The 18,951-nt window shown below is 52.0% G+C and overlaps 1 protein-coding gene across 7 annotated transcripts in view; it reads right to left on the bottom strand.

Moving 5' to 3' along the window:
* Positions 1-1,484: 1,484 nt before the first annotated feature.
* Positions 1,485-18,951, bottom strand: part of LOC134396360 (zinc finger protein OZF-like) — a 35,205-nt gene continuing 17,738 nt past the window's right edge. For 2 of the 7 annotated variants that reach the window (XM_063122833.1, XM_063122832.1), the window contains 3 exons: positions 14,134-14,226; positions 4,580-4,672; positions 1,485-2,905 (listed from right to left, as the gene is read on the bottom strand). In XM_063122833.1, the coding sequence (XP_062978903.1) occupies positions 1,515-2,905; positions 4,580-4,672; positions 14,134-14,226 (1,577 nt within the window). In that variant the 3' untranslated portion in view covers positions 1,485-1,514. Of the gene's footprint in view, positions 2,906-4,579; positions 4,673-5,875; positions 6,003-6,623; positions 6,722-6,933; positions 6,975-14,133; positions 14,227-16,584; positions 16,712-16,869; positions 16,968-17,203; positions 17,225-17,844; positions 18,102-18,951 lie in introns of those variants that run through there. The other 5 variants (XM_063122829.1, XM_063122834.1, XM_063122830.1 and 2 more) reach the window with 5 other exon arrangements.

Below are 18,951 nucleotides of genomic sequence, written 5' to 3'. Positions count from 1 at the left end.
ATCACAACAGACTGAAAAGTACATACATCAAATGCTTTATTTATAAAAAATTACCAAAAAAATCAAGTAAATGAGTGTAGTGGTTCTGTGAGCATGTTTTGAAAACTTCTTTTACATTTCAGCAGCAAGAACATAGCATAAACTGAGGATTAACTAAGAGGGCTGCAGTTGACAAATTCGGCAAGAAAGACTACAAGTTGATTTCCTCACACTGATTGTTTGCACCCACCGACACTTCACTTGTGCTGCAAACTTGGCATCTATGTAGCAAAATGTAGAAGTTAAAGCAAAAAAGAAACAAAGTCTAAAATTGGAAATTAAATGATCTGAATAAAAAAGTTTCTAAGATCTAAAGGGTTAATGGGATAAACAAATTTGGGATTTAAAGGCTCCAAGCTTAGAAATGAACAAAAGTCCGAAGGCAGAAATCAGACAAAGTCAAAAGTGCAGAAAATAATCCAAGTTCAAACTTCAAAAAGCAAGAGATTAAAAGTTTTTCCAAGTCCAAGTATAAAAATATAAAGCCCAAGAGTCCAAAAGATCCAAGGCCACCCAGGTGGAGGACAGATGGAAGACCAGCAGGAGCAATGAGTGGGGGGCTGGACTTTATGGCCTCAGAGGCCCCTTCCAACTCTTCTGTTCTAGGGTTCTAAGGAAGCAGAGCCAAGAGAAGAGGACCCATCTTTACCTGGTCTCCATGGGTACAGAGACAACCATCTTCCAATCATCCAGAAGGTGCAGAAACAAGTTGATCTCACTTTTTATGCCCTCCTGTTTCTCTTCCTTGAACTTTGGGTGATCTTCTATGCGATTTTCCGTCTGACAGCGCCTTGACAGCTCTTCATACCATAACATTACTTAGGTTTTGATCACAACTCCTGCATGTCCTTGTTCATGCCTTAGTGGTATCGCTGAGCCAAGTATCCCCACCTCTGCACCCTTGGCCCAAACGATGGATGGCCCTGCCACGTTTTGAGCATGGATTCACTTGGCCCTTTCTGTGTATTCTCTGTTGATTATTAAGATTTGATTGGTCAATTGAACGCTACATGGTATCTCCTGGGATGGAATCTTTTGAACTGAAGGGCTGTGCTCCATTTGAAGAGCTTCCCACATTCCAGAAGTTGCAGGCGTTTACAAGATTCCCCCTTCTGGGTGTTCCTTCATGCAATTCCACTTGTTTGCATTGAAGAAGGCTTTTTCCATACTGAGCATTTCTAGGTCTTCTTCCTCATGTGAATTTCTTTGTGTTTTTTAAAGGTCCAAGCTTATACTGAAACACTTCACACATTCTAAACATTTATAGGGCTTCTCCCCTGTGTGAATTATTTGACTTTTTTAAGGACAAACCTCTGACTGAAATTCTTTCCACATTCTGGGCATTTATAGGACTTCTCTCCTGTATGAATTCTTTGAAGTTTTTTTTAAGGTGGAGCTTCCATTGAAGCATTTTCCGCACTCTTGAGCATTGATAGGGCTTCTCCCCTGTGTGAATTCTTTGATGTGAGTAAAGTTCATTGCTCTGTGACTTTATTTTCACATTTAGAGCATTTATAGGGCTTCTCTCTTGTGTGAATTATTTGATGTTGTTTAAGGTGGGTGCTCCGACTGAAGCTCTTTCCACACACTGAGCATTTATAGGGCTTCTCTCCTGTGTGAATTCTTTGATGTGATTTAAGCTGGGACTGCCGTCTGAAGCTCTTTCCACACACTGAGCATTGATAGGGCCTCTCCCCTGTGTGAATTGTTTGATGATTTTTAAGCTCGGTTCTTCCATTGAAGCCCTTTCCACACTCTGAGCATTTATAGGGCTTCTCTCCTGTATGAATTCTTTCATGTCTTTTAAGGTCGGAGCTTCCACTGAAGCTCTTTCCACACACTGAGCATTTATAGGGCTTCTCTCCTGTGTGAATTCTTTGATGTGATTTAAGCTGGGACTGCTGTCTGAAGCTCTTTCCACACACTGAGCATTGATAGGGCTTCTCCCCTGTGTGAATTGTTTGATGAATTTTAAGTTCGGAGCTCCCACTGAAGCTCTTTCCACACACTGAGCATTTATAGGGCTTCTCTCCTGTATGAATTCTTACATGTCTTTTAAGGTCGGAGCTTCCACTGAAGCTCTTTCCACACACTGAGCATTTATAGGGCTTCTCCCCTGTGTGAATTCTTTGATGGAGTTTAAGGAAATACCTATGACTGAAGCTCTTTCCACACTCTGAGCATTTATAAGGCTTCTCTCCTGTATGAATTCTTTCATGTTGCTTAAGGTTGGAGCTTCCAGTGAAACTCTTTCCACACACTGAGCATTTATAGGGCTTCTCCCCTGTGTGAATTCTTTCATGGCGTCTAAAGATATACCTATGACTGAAGTTCTTTCCACACTCTGTGCATTTATAGGGCTTCTCTCCTGTATGAATTTTTTCATGTTGTTTAAGGATGGAGCTTCGACTGAAGCTCTTTCCACACATTGAGCATTGATAGGGCTTCTCCCCTGTGTGAATTGTTTGATGATTTTTAAGGTCAGAGCTTCCATTGAAGCTCTTTCCACACTCTGAGCATTTAAAGGGCTTCTCTCCTGTATGAATTCTTTCATGTTTTTTAAGGTCGGAGCTTCCACTGAAGCTCTTTCCACACACTGAGCATTTATAGGGCTTCTCCCCCGTGTGAATTCTTTGATGGAGTTTAAGGATATACCTATGACTGAAGCTCTTTCCACACTCAGAGCATTTCCACGCTTTCGCTTCATCCTGAAGAATTATTTCAATTTCTTCAAAACATTCTTGTTGTATCGGCATTTCATAGAATCCAGCCTCATCCAAAGGACTGGATTCATTCTGCCCCTTGTGTTCACCTTCAGTTTTGCTTCTCTGTTGTTTGCCATTTTTATTGCTCTCCCTGCCATCAACTGAAAGAATGAAAAGAGAAAGTTTCCTCAATTCAGGGAACAAATGCAGCAGTTTGCAATTTTGATCACCGCAGACAAACACTTAGTTGCATTGGCAGATTCTACAAATATCTTAAGTAGCCTCTGAGGACGAATGGGACTGAGAACCAGAGTGGCGTCTGGGGAATTTATCTGATGTATACCAATATTTATGGGTTGCCTACAAGGACATTGTCCATATAAAACGGCTCAGGGAAATAGGTAACAAAATGCATAATAAAGACCAAGCTGTGGAACAAAATGTATTTTCATACATGGGCCACTTACAAAAACTAACAGCCCAATCCTGTGAAGGACACCACCAGGGCCGGCCCAGCCATTACATGGGCATCATGAGTGTTTTGTGCCCCTTGCCGCCACCCAGGACCACCTGCCGTGGGCTCCAGAGGGTGCTCCTGAGAGGACCGCCAGCCTTTCTCACCTCCTTTGCTGCTGCGCGAGACTCCCAAGGCCTTTGAAAAGGCGCTCTTTACGGGGCTTCTGGGAAGGGCGCAATTTCCCCGGACAGCCCTGCTTTGCCTCCCCTCCCACAGGGCTAATCCGGGCCTTCAAGGCCCTCTGGAACTTGCATTAGGAGGACCTTTAGGGCCCCCATCTGCGTGGGGTGGGATGCGTGTGGGGAGAGAGAAACACGCCATTTCCCCAAGGCTGGGGCAACGGCGTTTTTCTCTCCCACCACTTTTCCCCAGCCTGGTGGAAATGGCACAATTTCCCCCATCGCCTCAAGGGTGCCTGCCATGAAAGCAGCGGAGGAAAAGGGACAGAGGGCAGACCCAGACCCAAGCGCTCACGAAGCCTCAGGAGCACTCAGGAGCAGGATGCTCGTAGCACTGGGTGGGCCAGACGTGGGGATGTCAGCTGCACTTCCAGGCCAAGGCGGACCTTCAACACAATGTGACCCTCTATCTCCCATCGTTCCCTCCCCCCTTCGCCAGAAGTCCTGCAAAAGCCTCTTCCGGGCCCCGTGGTGTCCCACCGGCTCTTCCTGAAGGGAATCCCTGAAGAGGGGCCCCTCCTGCCCCATGCGTTGGGGTGGATGCAGCCTAAGAGAGGGAATCCTGAGCTTGGGCAGGGAGCCTGCTGAGCCTGGCATGGATGGGACCCCCACAGCACCCCCGGCCTGCTGCTGATGCCCAAACACCAGCAACAGCCCCTTGGGACTGAGGAAGAGGGTCCCTGACCAAGGAGCCTGGATATCTGGCACGGGCAGGACTACAGGTCCCATCCCTGGCTCCTCCAGGTGGAGGCGCTCAGTCAGGGCAGACCGTACGGCTCAATAGGAGGGCCAGAGAGGAGCTGGGCTGAGGGTGTTCAGCCAGGATCCGGGAGATTCAGGTTTGGCCATGAAGCTCCCAGGGTGGATTGGGCCCGTCACTGACTCTCATCCTGACCCACCTCACAGGGTTGTTGTGTGTATAAAGCAGAGAGGAGGAGGACAACCGTGTAGGGTAATAATAAATATAAACGGAGAGTGCGGACTTTGAAGGCTTGTAGTCAAGGGACATTTCCACCGCCCCTCCCTTTAGACCGAAACGACCCCCTTTCCCGGTGGACCACGTCCCTCCCACTCTTCCCTGGGAGCCCATGCTGTGGGAGGCCTCCGGACCAAGGGCCCAAGCAGCGCTGAGCACCCACCTGCTGGTCTCTCCCCTTCCTCAGGGCCCCGGACAAAGGGATCATCCTCTTCTTCCTGCCAGGAGATGAGATCCCATCTGGGAACCGGAAGCCCTTTTGCAGAGGAAAGAGAGGAAATACTTCTGATACTTCTGAATATAACGTTTTTATAGGGATCTCAAAGCCCCCAGTCTGAAGCCTTCCCCGCCTCCCTGGCGTTCTCACCAGCCCCATCCAAAGGGAGGATGGACAGATTTTGCAACCCCGCCGCACAGGAAAGTAGAAGGGTCGGGCAGTCAGAGGATCCTAGAATAGTAGAGTCAGAAGGGGCCCCCTAAGGCAGCCTTGCTCAACCTGGAGCGCTCCAGATGTGTTGGACTGCACCTCCCAGAATGCCCCAGCCAGAGCTGGCTGGGGCATTCTGGGAGTTGTAGTCCAACACATCTGGAGCGCCCCAGGTTGAGCAAGGCTGCCCTAAGGCCATCCAGTCCAACCCCCTGTTCAATACAGGATTCCACCTCAAAGTCTCAAAAATGGTGACTGGTGTAAAAACTCAGGATCCTGTGAATGGAGGCCTTTGCATGAAGATAGGTGTGTGTGTGGGGGGAACAAGAGGAGGATGGGGGGGGTCAACTTCCAGCAGACCACCCAGCAAAACAGAGGGTGCTTCCCTGGAACAGAGGACAAAACTTTAATGGAAGCAGCAATAGCCGTCCTGGGGGATTTCAATACTCGGATCCCTCCTGGAAGACTAACTCAGCAAAGAATGGAAGGTCCAAGAGGGTTTTGTCTTCTCTTGCTGACAATTTGGAAAACCCTAATCCTGGTGGAGTGTGGGAGGCAGAAAACGTGGCACCTTTTAAACGCCTTCTGAAGACACACACCACGTTCACCCAGGCTCTCCCTGGGCTTGGAGGGAATGAAGGACGCCCTCCCACCTTTTACTCCTCCTTTGATGGACATGGAAGTGTTGGGATGTGTTTTTATATTGCAGAGAAGGCTACGAACTCTGAACATAGTTGGACTTCAGGGAAGCTCAGAGAGAGCTTGGGTGGGATCCCATGGCTAGAAATCCTGGGGGAGAAACACGAACAGGAGGGAAGGGAGATCTTGAAGACTGAAGTGCACAATCACAAACTAATCCCACCAGACAGAGAAACGGGGGGACATTTCAGGAAACCTGGGTGGTGCACAAGGAACGGCAGCCTACAGACCAGAGGCTGAAATGAGTGGGAGGTTCATCTAGATGGCCTCCAAGCTCCCTCCCAGCTCTGGGATCCCAGAATGTGTCAGCCAAGGGACTGAGGGAAGCCTTACCCAGGGAGACCAGAGTCCCGTAATTCTCCTCCATGACATCCGTGTGCAGAGCCCTCTGGCCTGGATCCAGCAGAGCCCCCTCTGCCTCCGTGAAGCACACGGCCACCTCCTCAAAGGTCACCGGAGCCTGGAAGAGAATCATAGAATCATAGAACAGCAGAGTTGGAAGGGGTCTTTGAGGCCATCGAGTCCAACCTCCTGCTCAATGCAGGAATCCACCCTAAAGCATCCCTGACAGATCGTTGTCCAGCTGCCTCTTGAAGGCCTCTAGTGTGGGAGAGCCCACAACCTCCCTAGGTCACTGATTCCATTGTCGTACTGCTCTAACAGTCAGGAAGTTTTTCCTGATGTCTAGCTGGAATCTGGCTTCCTTTAACTTGATCCCGTTATTCCGTGTCCTGCACTCTGGGAGGATCAAGAAGAGATCCTGGCCCTCCTCTGTGTGACAACCTTTTAAGTATTTGAAGAGTGCTCTCAGGTCTCCCCTCAATCTTCTCTTCTCCAGGCTAAACATGCCCAGTTCTTTCAGTCTCTCTTCATAGCGCTTTGTTTCCAGACCCCTGATCATCCTGGTTGCCCGCCTCTAAACACGCTCCAGAGTCCTGGGGAAGTGGCTGGAGGTCCCTCCTTCCGCACCCAGGGCTCACTGAGGGACGTCCGAAGCCTCCTTGGCAGCCAGCTGTGAGGGGTGGTTCTCTCAGGCCCAGGGGGATGTGCCGGGGACCGAGGCACCTAGGCCCTCCCGTACCTGTTCTGGCTGCCCAGACGCTCTGTCCAGACCCCCGCAAAGAGGAGGAGAAGGAGCCCCCCGTGTCCTGCCGCCATCTCTCAGTGTTGTCCAATCTCCTACGAGGAAGAACAAAAAAAGACACAGAGAAGATACTTCCGAGTTCATACACATGTTGCTTTCCAGTGGAATCAGTCTACCTCCACATGGCTTTTAGTCATAATTCAATTTATAAACACTTGATTTGTCTCACCCCAGGCGAGAACCCATGGCGATCCGGAATAAGGGGACAGAGGGAGACCAGGCTGAAATACGCCCCACTGATCCTTACCCAGAGAGGAGGGAGCTCCGTCCCCTTCCTGCAGGATCCCCCTGAACAGAGGCAGATATTTTGCTCCCGCTGGAGCCTTCGCTGGTCCAGCAACATCCGCGGCCCCTTGGGCTGACATCCCCTGTGCCTGGAAGAGGAAGGAGGAGCCCAGGGGAGGAATGAGTGTTATTGCATTAGTGTGAATTTCTCAGCCTCTCTGCATTCTCGTCTCCTTCTACGCTTCATCTCCCTCCCAAAGCCGAAACTCTCTCTCGTGAGAAGGGCTCAGAAGGATCCCTGGATTGGGGCCAGGAAAGCCACCCTGGCATGAAAAGAGGCCGGGAACAGGGCGCCTCAGTCCCCCTCGTAAGGCCAACCGGGAGGAGATCCCAGGTGTTCCCTGGAGCGGCGGAGTCTCCAGTCTCAGCACAGCCGGAAGGGCTAATCCTGCTCTGTTGGGGGGACTGTACCACTGGCGGGAGAAGGGTCCCCTCCCCTTGCCTGGAACAGTCCAACCCCCCCCCCCCTTGAGATATCTAGTGATCCCTGCAAAGGAAGAGCCCGATCCACGTGTTCAGAAGCAGGATCCGCTGGCATAGTCAGGGAGTGGGGGGGGGGGGGTCCTCCCTTCCTTGGAGATACTAGGAGGAGCGGGGAATCTCGAAGGTCTCTGCCCCGCGGAGCTCCCAAAGGGAATCTCTCCCTCACCTGCCGCTGCTCCTCCGCCTGGCTCAGGAGGAAGCCTTCCGCCAGGGCCACCGCCTGGGCGCTGCTCTCCGGCCCGAACTCCCGGCCCCGAGCCTGGCGGGGCCCCTCGGCCTTCTGGTCGGCCCGGAGACGCCGCGGGCGCTGCTGCTGCTCCTCCCATTGGGCGCTGCTGCCGCTCGGGCTCACCGGCGCCACGTTGCTCCCATCCTGGGCGGTGCGGGGTCCGGTTCCCGCGCCGGAGTCGGGCCCTTCCGTCTTCCCTCCGGGCTCCATCCCAGGAGGACGCGGAGGGTCCCGGTCCCGTCCTGGAGACCAGGGAGGGGGCCGCATCCTGCAGCGGGCACGAGCCCTTCCGTTGCTGCTCTGCCTGAGGGAGGGGAGGGGGAGACTCAAGGGCTGATGTGAGGGGGGGGCAGGCTAGGTGCTCCCCCTGAGTCAGTCCCAGCACCAAAGAGGATGAGGCCCAATCCTCCCTCTGGGTCACGGGCGGATCTCTGGACGGAGCATCCCCCTCCCGACCCTCTTGCCCAGAACTGCCTCTGCGCCTGCTTCACCTTCTTGACCCAACCCCAGCCCCTCCCCCCCATAGCCTCCCCATTTCCAGCCCTGCCCTCCTCCTGCCCCCAGGAACCTGGCGCTGGGTCCTCCTCCTGCCCGGCCCTACGGGGAGACGGAGCAGAGCCCCAGAGGGGTCGCCTGCCCGCCCCCTCCCTTCAAGGGGATATATGGGGGTGGGGTTCCTCAGGCTCTCCCCCTCCCCGCCCTCGCCGGCTCATTCGGGAACGGTGAGCGGGAGGGGAGGGGGCGGCGTGGGAACATCCCGGGCTCTTTTCCCAGGGAGGGGGGAGGGGGCAGGGAAGGAGGCGGATCCTTCCGCCCTACTCTCAAGAAACGGCGCTCTGCGGCTCTACCCCTCGCCTGCCTTGCCAGAGAGGGCGGGGGGGGGGAAAGAAAGCCATTCTCTCCCTCCCCACCCCACCGCGGCCCCATTTATTGGGCGGATGGATTGGGATCCTTCCTTGAGAACGGAGTCTCCCTCCCCTCACCACGCACACACCTTCTCCAATTAATATTCCCCGGCAACTGGCTTACATGGAGACACTGCCTCTGATGCGGGATTATAGAATAGCAGAGTTGGAAGGGTCTTTGAGGCCATCGAGTCCAACCCCACCCCCCGCTCAGTGCAGGAATCCACCCTAAAGCATCCCTGACAGATGGTTGTCCAGCTGCCTCTTGAAGGCCTGTAGTGTGGGAGAGCCCACCACCTCCCTAGGTCGCTGGTTCCATTGTTGTACTGCTCTAACAGTCAGGACGTTTTTCCTGATGTCCAGCTGCAATCTGGCTTTCTTTAACTTGAGCCCATTATTCGGTGTCCTGCACTCTGGGAGGATCGAGAAGAGATCCTGGCCCTCCTCTGTGTGACAACCTTTTAAGTATTTGAAGAGTGTTATTCTGTCTCCCCTCCATCTTCTCTTCTCCAGGCTAAACATGCCCAGTTCTTTCAGTCTCTCTTCATAGGGCTTTGTTTCCAGACTCCTGATCATCCTAGTTGCCCTCCTCTGAACACGCTCCAGCTTGTCTGCATCCTTCTTGAATTGTGGAGCCCAGAACTGGACGCAATACTCTAGATGAGGCCTAACCAGGGCCGAAAAGAGAGGAACCAGGACCTCACGTGATTTGGAAGCTATACTTCTATTAATGCAGCCCAAAATAGCATTTGCTTTTTTCGCAGCCACATCACACTGTTGGCTCCTATTCAGCTTGTGATCTACAACAATTCCAAGATCCTTCTCACTTGTAAGTATTGTTGAACTCCCATCTTGTAACTGCATTTGGTTTCTTTTTCCTACTTGGGGATTTGCTTAGTAGAAATTAACGAAGGCTCAAAAGCTGCACAAATCCTTCTAACAAGGAACAGGACACTGTCTAGGATAAATCCCACAGCAGCACTCAGTCTTATTGATCACTCGTCCGTTTCTCGGGGGGCCTCTTGGTCGACCCAATCAATCTAGGGGGCTTGGTAGCAGCATCAGCCTGGCCATAGCCTGGGGACCGAACTGAGGAGTTGCCGGACTCCTCAGGGTCACTGTGTGGGACCTCCTCCACCCCAGGGAAGTGCCGTGTGTCTCTTTCAGATTTTGTTTTCCAGGACAGGTAAAGAGCAAAACTCCTGGCTGCAGGGAGGGGAAAGAAAGCCCCAAGTATCCCGGGAAAAGTGCTGTCACCAGAAGCCTGTCCTATGACATGATAGCACTCCTCAAATACTTGAAAGATTTTCACTCAGCGGAGGGCCGGGAACTCTTCTCGATCCTCCCAGAGTGCAGGACACAGAGTATGGGGCTCAAGCGACAGGAAGCCAAAGTCCGGCTGGACATCAGGAAAAACCTCCTGACTGTTAGAGCAGTATGACAATGGAACCATTTACCTAGGGAGGTTGTGGGCTCTCCCACACTAGAGGCCTTCAAGAGACAGCTGGACAACCATCTGTCAGGGTTGGATAAGGTGGATTCCTGCATTGAACATGGGGTTGGACTCGATGGCCTTACAGACCCCTTCCAAGTGTACTATTCTGATTCTAACTTCCCATTTGCTGTGGCCTTGAGGGCCCAGCAACTCTGAAGGGCAGCCCATAACAACCCATGTGGCGTCTGTCCCTGAACACACTGTTCTTCCAGAACACTCTTGCAAGGAAGGCCGCAGCCATTTTCGAAGTTCTTCCCTGAGGATCTCACAGTTGCAGGTTGCAGGGTGCTAAAAGAGGCTCCCCAGTGAGTAACCAAGGTAAACATCACGACAGACTGAAAAGTACATACATCAAATGCCTTATTTATAAAAATTACCCAAAAAATCCAGAAAATGAGTGTAGTGGTTCTGTGAGCATGTTTTGAAAACTGCTTTTACATTTTAGCAGCAAGAACATAACATAAACTGAGGATTAACTAAAAGGGCTGCAGTTGACAAATTCGGCAAGAAAGACTACAAGTTGATTTCCTCACACCGATTGTCCAATTAATATGCTTCCTCCTTCGCACCCACCTACGGTCCGCTTGTGCTGCAAACTTGGCATCTATGTAGCAAAATGTAGAAGTTAAAGCAAAAAGAAACAAAGTCTAAAATTGGAAATTAAATGATCTGAATAAAAAAGTTTCTAGGATCTAAAGGGTTAATGGGATAAACAAATTTAGGATTTAAAGGCTCCAAGCTTAGAAATGAACCCAAGTCTAAAGGCAGAAATCAGACAAAGTCAAAAGTGCAGAAAATAATCCAAGTTCAAACTTCAAAAAGCAAGAGATTAAAAGTTTTTCCAAGTCCAAGTATAAAAATATAAAGCCCAAGAGTCCAAAAGATCCAAGGCCACCCAGGTGGAGGACAGATGGAAGATGGGCAGGAGCAGTGAGCCTCATTGATGGCCTCAGAGGCCCGTCCCAACTCTACTGTTCTAGGGTTCTAAGGAAGCAGAGCCAAGAGAAGAGGACCCGTCTTTACCTGGTCTCCATGGGTACAGAGACAACCATCTTCCAATCATCCAGAAGGTGCAGAAACAAGTTGATCTCACCTTTTATGCCCTCATGTTCCAAGAAGACTTGTTTAAAGCTCTCTGAAGGTCTACCATTTGGGCACCTCATCTGCACGGATGTGTTCTTCCCCAGTAACCTCTTCATGGAACTTAGGGTGATCTTCCATGTGACTTTCTGTCTCTTGCCTGTGCGACTGGGATGGGCGGCCAAATGGGCAGGCATTGAGCCAGGACATTCCTAGAACCCTTTAGCATTGCAGGTCTACGATAGGAACTAGTCAGCAACGGCTTCTCCTCCTAACTGGTGTCCTTTTCGCATGCATGAACGCTCCTCTTCTCTGTTTTGTATCCAGAGCTTGCTGCCTGTGACCTTGAGATGGATTTCGCAGAGCACAGCTCTCGGTCAGAGGTATTAGAAAGCCATACCATTCCTTGGGTTTCAATCACAAGTCCAGCATGTTCCTGCCCCATACCTTAGTGGTATTGCTGAGCCAAGTATCCCCACCTCTGCACCCTTGGCCAGGATGATGGGTGCCCCTGCCAGATTTTGAGCATGGATCCACTTGGCCCTTGGTGTGTATTTTCTGTTGATTATTAAGATTTGATTGGCCAATTGAGCGCTACATGGTATCTCCTGGGATTTGAACTGAAGGGCTGTGCTCCATTTGAAGAGCTTACCACATTCCAGCAGATTCCCCCTTCTGGGTGTACTTTCAGGCAATTCATAGAATAGCAGAGTTGGAAGGGGCCTACAAGGCCATCAAGTCCAACCCCCTGCTCAATGCAGGAATCCACCCTAAAGCATCCCTGACAGATGCTTGTCCGGCTGCCTCTTGAAGGCCTCTAGGGTGGGAGAGCCCACAACCTCCCTAGGCAACTGATTCCATAGTCATACTGCTCTAACAGTCAGGAAGTTTTGTCATATGTGGTAATAATCTTTAATTTCTTTATAAAATTCTGGTCCATAGCCATCTATACCAGGAGATTTACCATTTTTAAATTTCTTTATCCTGTCTTCTATTTCTTTACTTTCAATAGGTCTGTTTAAAATATTTTTGTGTCCATTCTTAAACTCTACACTAATCAATTTTTGTAGATAATCTTCAATTCCCCCCCCCCCCCCCCAGTCGTTTATCTGAAGAGGGTTAGGGCTTAGGATTTAGGGTTAGGGGCAAGGTGAATTTTTTGATGTGAGTAAAGTCCAGAGCTCTGACTGAAGCTCTTTCCACATTGAGAGCATTTATAGATCTTCTCTCTTGTGTGAATGTTTTGATGTTGTTTAAGGCTGGTGCTCCAACTGAAGCTCTCTCCGCAGACTGAGCATTGATAGGGCTTCTCCCCTGTGTGAGTTACTTGATGTTGTTTTAGGTGGGTGCTCCGACGGAAACTCTTCCCACACACTGAGCATTTATGGAGTTTCTCCCCTCTGTGAATTCTTTGATGTTCTTTATGCTGGGTGTGCCGACTGAAGCGCTTCCCACACTCTAAGCATTTATATGGCTTCTCTCCTGTGTGCATTGTTTGATGTTCTCTAAAACCTGAACTCCACCTAAAGCTCTTTCCACACACGGAGCACTGAAAGGGCTTCTCTCCTGTATGAACTCTTTGATGTTTTTTAAGGTCAGCGTTTCCAATGAAGCTCTTCCCGCACTCTGAGCATTTATAGGGCTTCTCCCCTGTGTGAATTCTTTGATGTTGTTTAAGCTGGGTGCTGTGATTGAAACCCTTTCCACACAGTGAGCATTTATGGAGTTTCGCCCCTGTGTGAATTCTTTGATGTGTATTAACATCACAACTCTGACTGAAGCTCTTTCCACGCTCTAAGCATTGAGAGGGTTTCTCCCCTGTGTGAATACTTTCATGTTTTCTAAGGTGGGAGCTCTGAATGAAGCTTTTTCCACACTCTGAGCATTTATAGGGCTTCTCTCCTGTATGAATTTTTTCATGTTGCTTAAGGATGGAGTTCCGACTGAAGTTCTTTCCACACTCAGAGCATTTCCACGCTTTCGCTCCATTCTGAAGAATTATTTCAATTCCTTCAAAACATTCTTGTATCGGCATTTCACAGAATCCAGCCTCGTCCAAAGGACTGGATTCATTCTGCCCCTTGTGTTCACCTTCAGTTTTGCTTCTCTGTTGTTTGCCATTTTTATTGCTCTCCTTGCCATCAACTGAAAGAATGAAAAGAGGAACAAATTTGTTCAGGGAACAAATGCAGCTGTTTGCAATTTTGATCACTGCAGGAAAATACTTAGGTTGCACTGGCAGATTCTCCCAAATATCTTAAGTAGCCTCTGAGGCCGAATGGGACTGATAACCAGAGTGGCGTCCTGAGAATTTATCTGATGTATACCAATATTTATGGATTGCCTTCAAGGACATTCCTGAAGGGAATGCCGGAAGAGGGGGCCCTCCTGCCCCGTGCTTTGGGGTGGATGCAGCTTAGGAGAAGAAATCCTGAGCTGCTCCGAAGAAGAAGGGGGTCCCTGCATGGATATGGACTCCCCCCAAGACCACCAGACGTGGGACCCCAGCGCCACAACCGCCGTTGCCAGCTTGGGCAGGGAGCCTGCAGGGCTTTTGGTGTGGATGGGACCCCCCACAGCACCCCCGGCCTGCTGACGATGCCCCAACACCAGCAACAGCCCCTTGGGACTGAGAAAGAGGGTCCCTGACCAAGGAGCCTGGATATCTGGCACGGGCAGGACTACAGGTCCCATCCCTGGCTCCTCCAGGTGGAGGCGCTCATGTAGCCAAGCCCGGGAGGCCTCCGCCTTGGAGCCCCATTCCCAGTCAGGATATAAGGTAATAATAAATAAATAAAATAAAATGGAGAGTGCGGTCTTTGAAGGCTTGTAGTCAAGGGACATTTCCCCCCTCGCTTTAGACCGAAACGACCCCCTTTCCCGGTGGACCACGTCCCTCCAACTCTTCCCTGGGAGCCCATGCTGTGGGAGGCCTCCGGACCAAGGGCCCAAGCAGCGCTGAGCACCCACCTGCTGGTCTCTCCCCTTCCTCAGGGCCCCGGACAAAGGGATCATCCTCTTCTTCCCGCCAGGAGATGAGATCCCATCTGGGAACCGGAAGCCCTTTTGCAGAGGAGAGAAAGAGAGGAAATGCTTCTGATACTTCTGAATATAACGTTTTTACAGGGATCTCAAAGCCCCCAGCCTGAAGCCTCCCCTGCCTCCCTGGCGTTCTCACCACCCCCAGCCTGGTCAAAGAGAGGATCCCCTCTGCACAGGAAGGTAAAAGGGAAGGCAGTCAGAGGATCCTAGAATAGAAGAGTCGGAAGGGACCCCCTAAGGCCATCCAGTCCAACCCCCTGCTCAATGCAGGAATCAAAGTCCCAGGATGCTGCTTGGACCATGAAGCATCATGGTCTAAGCAGCATATCACACTGCTGGCTCATATTCAGCTTGCAATCTACAACAATTCCAAGATCCTTCTCAGCAATACTACAAACGAGAAGGATCTGGGAATTGTTGTAGATTGCAAGCTGAATATGAGTCATAGAATCATAGAATCATAGAATATCAGAGTTGGAAGGGACCTACAAGGCCATCGAGTCCAACCCCCTGCTCAATGCAGGAATCCACCCTAAAGCATCCCTGACAGAGGGTTGTCCAGCTGCCTCTTGAAGGCCTCAAGTATGGGAGAGCCCACAACCTCCCTAGGTAACTGATTCCATTGTCGCACTGCTCTAACAGTCAGGAAGTTTTTCCTGATGTCCAGCTGGAATCTGGCTTCCTTTAACTTGAGCCCGTTATTCCGTGTCCTGCACTCTGGGAGAATCGAGAAGAGATCCTGGCCCTCCTCTGTGTGACAACCTTTTAAGTATTTGAAGAGTGCTATCATGTCTCCCCTCAATCTTCTCTTCTCCAGGCTAAACATGCCCAGTTCTTTCAGTCTCTCTCATAGGGCTTTGTTTCTAGACCTCTGATCATCCTGGTTGCCCTCCTCTGAACACGCTCCAGCTTGTCTGCGTCCTTCTTGAATTGTGGAGCCCAGAACTGGACGCAATTCTCTAGATGAGGCCTAACCAGGGCCGAATAGAGAGGAACCAGGACCTCACGAGATTTGGAAGCTATACTTCTATTAATGCAGCCCAAAATAGCATTGGCCTTTCTTGCAGCCGTATCGCACTGTTGGCTCATATTCAGCTTGTGATCTACAACAATTCCAAGATCTTTCTCGTTTGTAGTATTGCTGAGCCAAGTGTCCCCCATCTTGTAACTGTGCATTTGGTTTCTATTTCCTAAATGTAGAACTTGGCATTTATCCCTACTAAATTTCATTCTGTTTTCAGCCCAGCACTCCAGCCTATCAAGATCCCTTTGAAGTTTGTTTCTGTCTTCCGGGGTATTAGCTATCCCACCCAATTTGGTGTCATCTGCAAATTTGATCAGCGTTCCCTGCACCTCCTCGTCCAAATAATTAATAAAAATGTTGAAGAGCACTGGGCCCAGGACCGAGCCCTGCGGCACCCCACTCGTTGCCTCTCCCCAGTTTGAGAAGGTTCCATTGATAAGTACTCTTTGAGTCCGATTCTGTAGCCAACTGGACTCAAAGAGTACTTATCAATGGAACCTTCTCAAACTGGGGAGAGGCAACGAGTGGGGAGAGTCAACAGTGCAATATGGCTGCAAGAAAGGCAAATGCTATTTTGGGCTGCCTTAATAGAAGTATAGCTTCCAAATCACGTGAGGTACTGGTTCTTCTCTATTCGGCCCTGGTTAGGCCTCATCTAGAGTATTGCGTCCAGTTCTGGGCTGCACAATTCAAGAAGGACGCAGACAAGCTGGAGCGGGTTCAGAGAAGGGCAACCAGGATGATCAGGGGTCTGGAAACAAAGCCCTATGAAGAGAGACTGAAAGAACTGGGCATGTTTAGCCTGGAGAAGAGAAGGCTGAGGGGAGACATGAGAGCACTCTTCAAATGCTTAAAAGGTTGTTAAACAGAGGAGGGCCAGGATCTCTTCTCGATCCTCCCAGAGTGCAGGACATGGAATAACGGGCTCAAGTTAAAGGAAGCCAGATTCCAACTGGACATCAGGAAAAACTTCCTGACTGTTAGAGCAGTGCGACAATGGAACCAGTGACCTAGGGAGGTTGTGGGCTCTCCCACACTAGAGGCCTTCAAGAGGCAGCTGGACAAGCATCTTTTCAGGGATGCTTTAGGGTGGCTTCCTGCACTGAGCGGGGGGTGGGGTTGGACTTGATGGCCTTATAGGCTCCTTCCAACTCTACTATTCTATGAATCTATGAAAAACTAATCCCAGAAGGAGAAACGGGGGACATTTCAGGCAACCTGGGCGGCTGTGCAAGGAACAGCACCCTACAGACCAGAGGCTGAACTGAGTGGGAGGTTCAGCTAGATGGCCTCCAAGCTCCCTCCCAACTCTTGGATCCCAGGATGTGTCAGCCGCGGGACTGGGGTAGCCTTACCCAGGGAGACCAGGGTCCCATAATTCTCCTCCATGATGTCTGTGTGCAGAGCCTTCTGGCCTGGATCCAGCAGTGCCCCCTCCGCCTCCGTGAAATGCACAGCCACCTCCTCAAAGGTCACCGGGGCCTGGAAGAGAGCCAAGGGGAGGTGGTTGGAGGTTCCTCTGCAACACCCAGGGCTCCCTGAGGGACATCCAAAGCCTTCTTGGCAGCCAGCTGTGCTGGGCGGTTCCCTCAGGCCCAGGGAGACGTGCAGGGGACCCAGGCCCCCAGGCCCTCCTGTACCTGTTCCGTCTGCCCAGATGCTCTGTCCAGACCACCACAAAGAGGAGGAGAAGGAGCCACCTGTGTTATCTTGCTAATGCTGAGTGTCATCCCATTCCCTAAGAGGAAGACAAGGAAAGACAGTGAGAAGATACTTTATAATTCATAGCCATTTTGCATTTCAGTTTCTACTGTGGAATCAGTCTGTCTCCACATGGCTTTTGGTCATAATTCAGTTTATAGAGACACTTGATCTTTCTCACCCCCAGGCACACCGAAGGGGAGCTTAAAAGCAGCCCATGGAGGTCAGGGATAGGTAACAGGCCAGGCCGAAATACGCCCCACGGATCCTTACCCAGAGAGGAGACAGCTCCGTCCCCCTTCTGCAGGGTCCCCCTGAACAGCAGCCTCTGTCTGGTGCCCGATGGAGCCTTCACGGGGTCAACAACCTCCGCAGCCCCTTGGGCTGACATCCCCTGTGCCTGGAAGAGGAAGGAGGAGCCCAGGGAAGGAAGGAATATTGTTGCATTACTGTTAATTTCTCAGCCTCTGTGCATTCACGTCTCCTTCTACACCTCTTCTGCCTCCCAAACCCTGAAACTCCCTCACAGCCAGGTCTTTGGCAGAAGGGCTCAGAAGGATCCCAGGATTGGGGCCAGTAAATCCACCCTGGCATGAGAAGAGGACGGGAACAGGGAACCTCAGACCCCCCTCTTAAAGCCCAGTGGCAGGAGAGGAAGCAGCTGCCTGATGTTCTCTTCCTAACTGGAGGACTGTGCAGCTGGTGGGAGAAAGACCCCCTCCTTCAATGGAACCTCCCAGCCCCGCTTTACCTGTCTTGTGATGCCTCCAAGAGGGGCCAGATCCACACATTGAGAACCACTATCCTATGGGGGTTGAAGGACAGAGGATGGGACACTCATTTCTAGAGATACGAGAGGTGGGATCTTTAAGGTCTCTGCCCCGTGGAGCTCCCAGAGGGAATCTCTCCCTCACCTGCCGCCGCTCCTCCGCCTGGCTCAGGAGGAAGCCTTCCGCCAGGGCCACGGCCTGGGCGCTGCTCTCCGACCCGCACTCCCGCACCCAGCTCTCCATCTCCGGGGGCAGGACGGCCAGGAACTGCTCCAGCACCACCAGGTCCAAGACCTGCTTCTTGGGCCGCCATTCCGGCTCCAGCCACTGGCGGCAAAGGCGGTGGAGGCGGCTGCAAGCCTGGCGGGGGCCCTCGGCCTCCTGGTAGCCAAAGGCCCGGAAACGCCGCCGGCGCTGCTCCTCCTCCTCCCACTGGGCGCTGCTGTCCTTGGGGCTCTCCAGCATGGTCCTTCCTCGGAGCTCCCCATCCTGGGCGTTGCAGGGGGCTTTCGAGGCTGAGTCCGGCTCTTCCGTCTTCACTCTGGGCTCCATCTCAGGGGGTCCCAGCTCCGTCCTTCAGACAGGGAGGGGGTCGCATCCTGCAAAGGTCACAAGCCCTTGATTTGTCACCTGGCTGAGGAGGGGAGGGGAGACTCAGGTAGGGGTGGGAGGTGGGGGGCAGGCAGGGAGGGGGGAGCTGCCCCCTCCCCCTCCCCAGAACAGCCCCCCTCCCTCCCTCCCCCATGGCTCCTCCCCTGGCAGCCCTGCCTGCACCCATCCTGCTGCCCAGGGGTCCCTGGCGCTGAGGCCTCCTCCTGCCCGGCCCTGCAGAGAGGAGGAGGAGGAGGAGGAAGAGGAAGGATCCCTGCAGAGCCCGGATCAGGCCCGGGGTCCCCCTCGCCCACCCTCTGGACCCCCCACCCCCAAGCAGCAGCCCCCTCCGGCGGGGGGCTGAGCCCCAGAGCCCCCCCCGCACAGCCCCCTCCCCTTCGGAGGGAAGTTGGGGAACATGGGCTGCGGAATCCCCCTTCCTCCGCACCCACCAGCAGAGGAGGCGGCTCCTTGGAAGGGATCCCGGAAGTGGAAAGGGGGTCGGTCCTCCAGCTAGGCTCCTCCTGGGGCATCTCTAGGAAGCGGCGCGCCCTCTCCCCCCTCTCTCTCTCTCTATGGCTTTAACTCTCCCCTGTCCGGCGGGGGAAACCGATCCTGGGCCCGTTTCTCAGGGCGCCTCCTGGCTGCAATTCGTGCCCG

This window comes from Elgaria multicarinata, chromosome 3 (assembly GCF_023053635.1).
Source record: "Elgaria multicarinata webbii isolate HBS135686 ecotype San Diego chromosome 3, rElgMul1.1.pri, whole genome shotgun sequence".
NCBI lineage: Eukaryota > Metazoa > Chordata > Lepidosauria > Squamata > Anguidae > Elgaria > Elgaria multicarinata.
The sequence above is the reverse complement of the archived record's forward strand: the minus strand, read 5'-3'. Positions and strand labels throughout refer to the sequence as shown.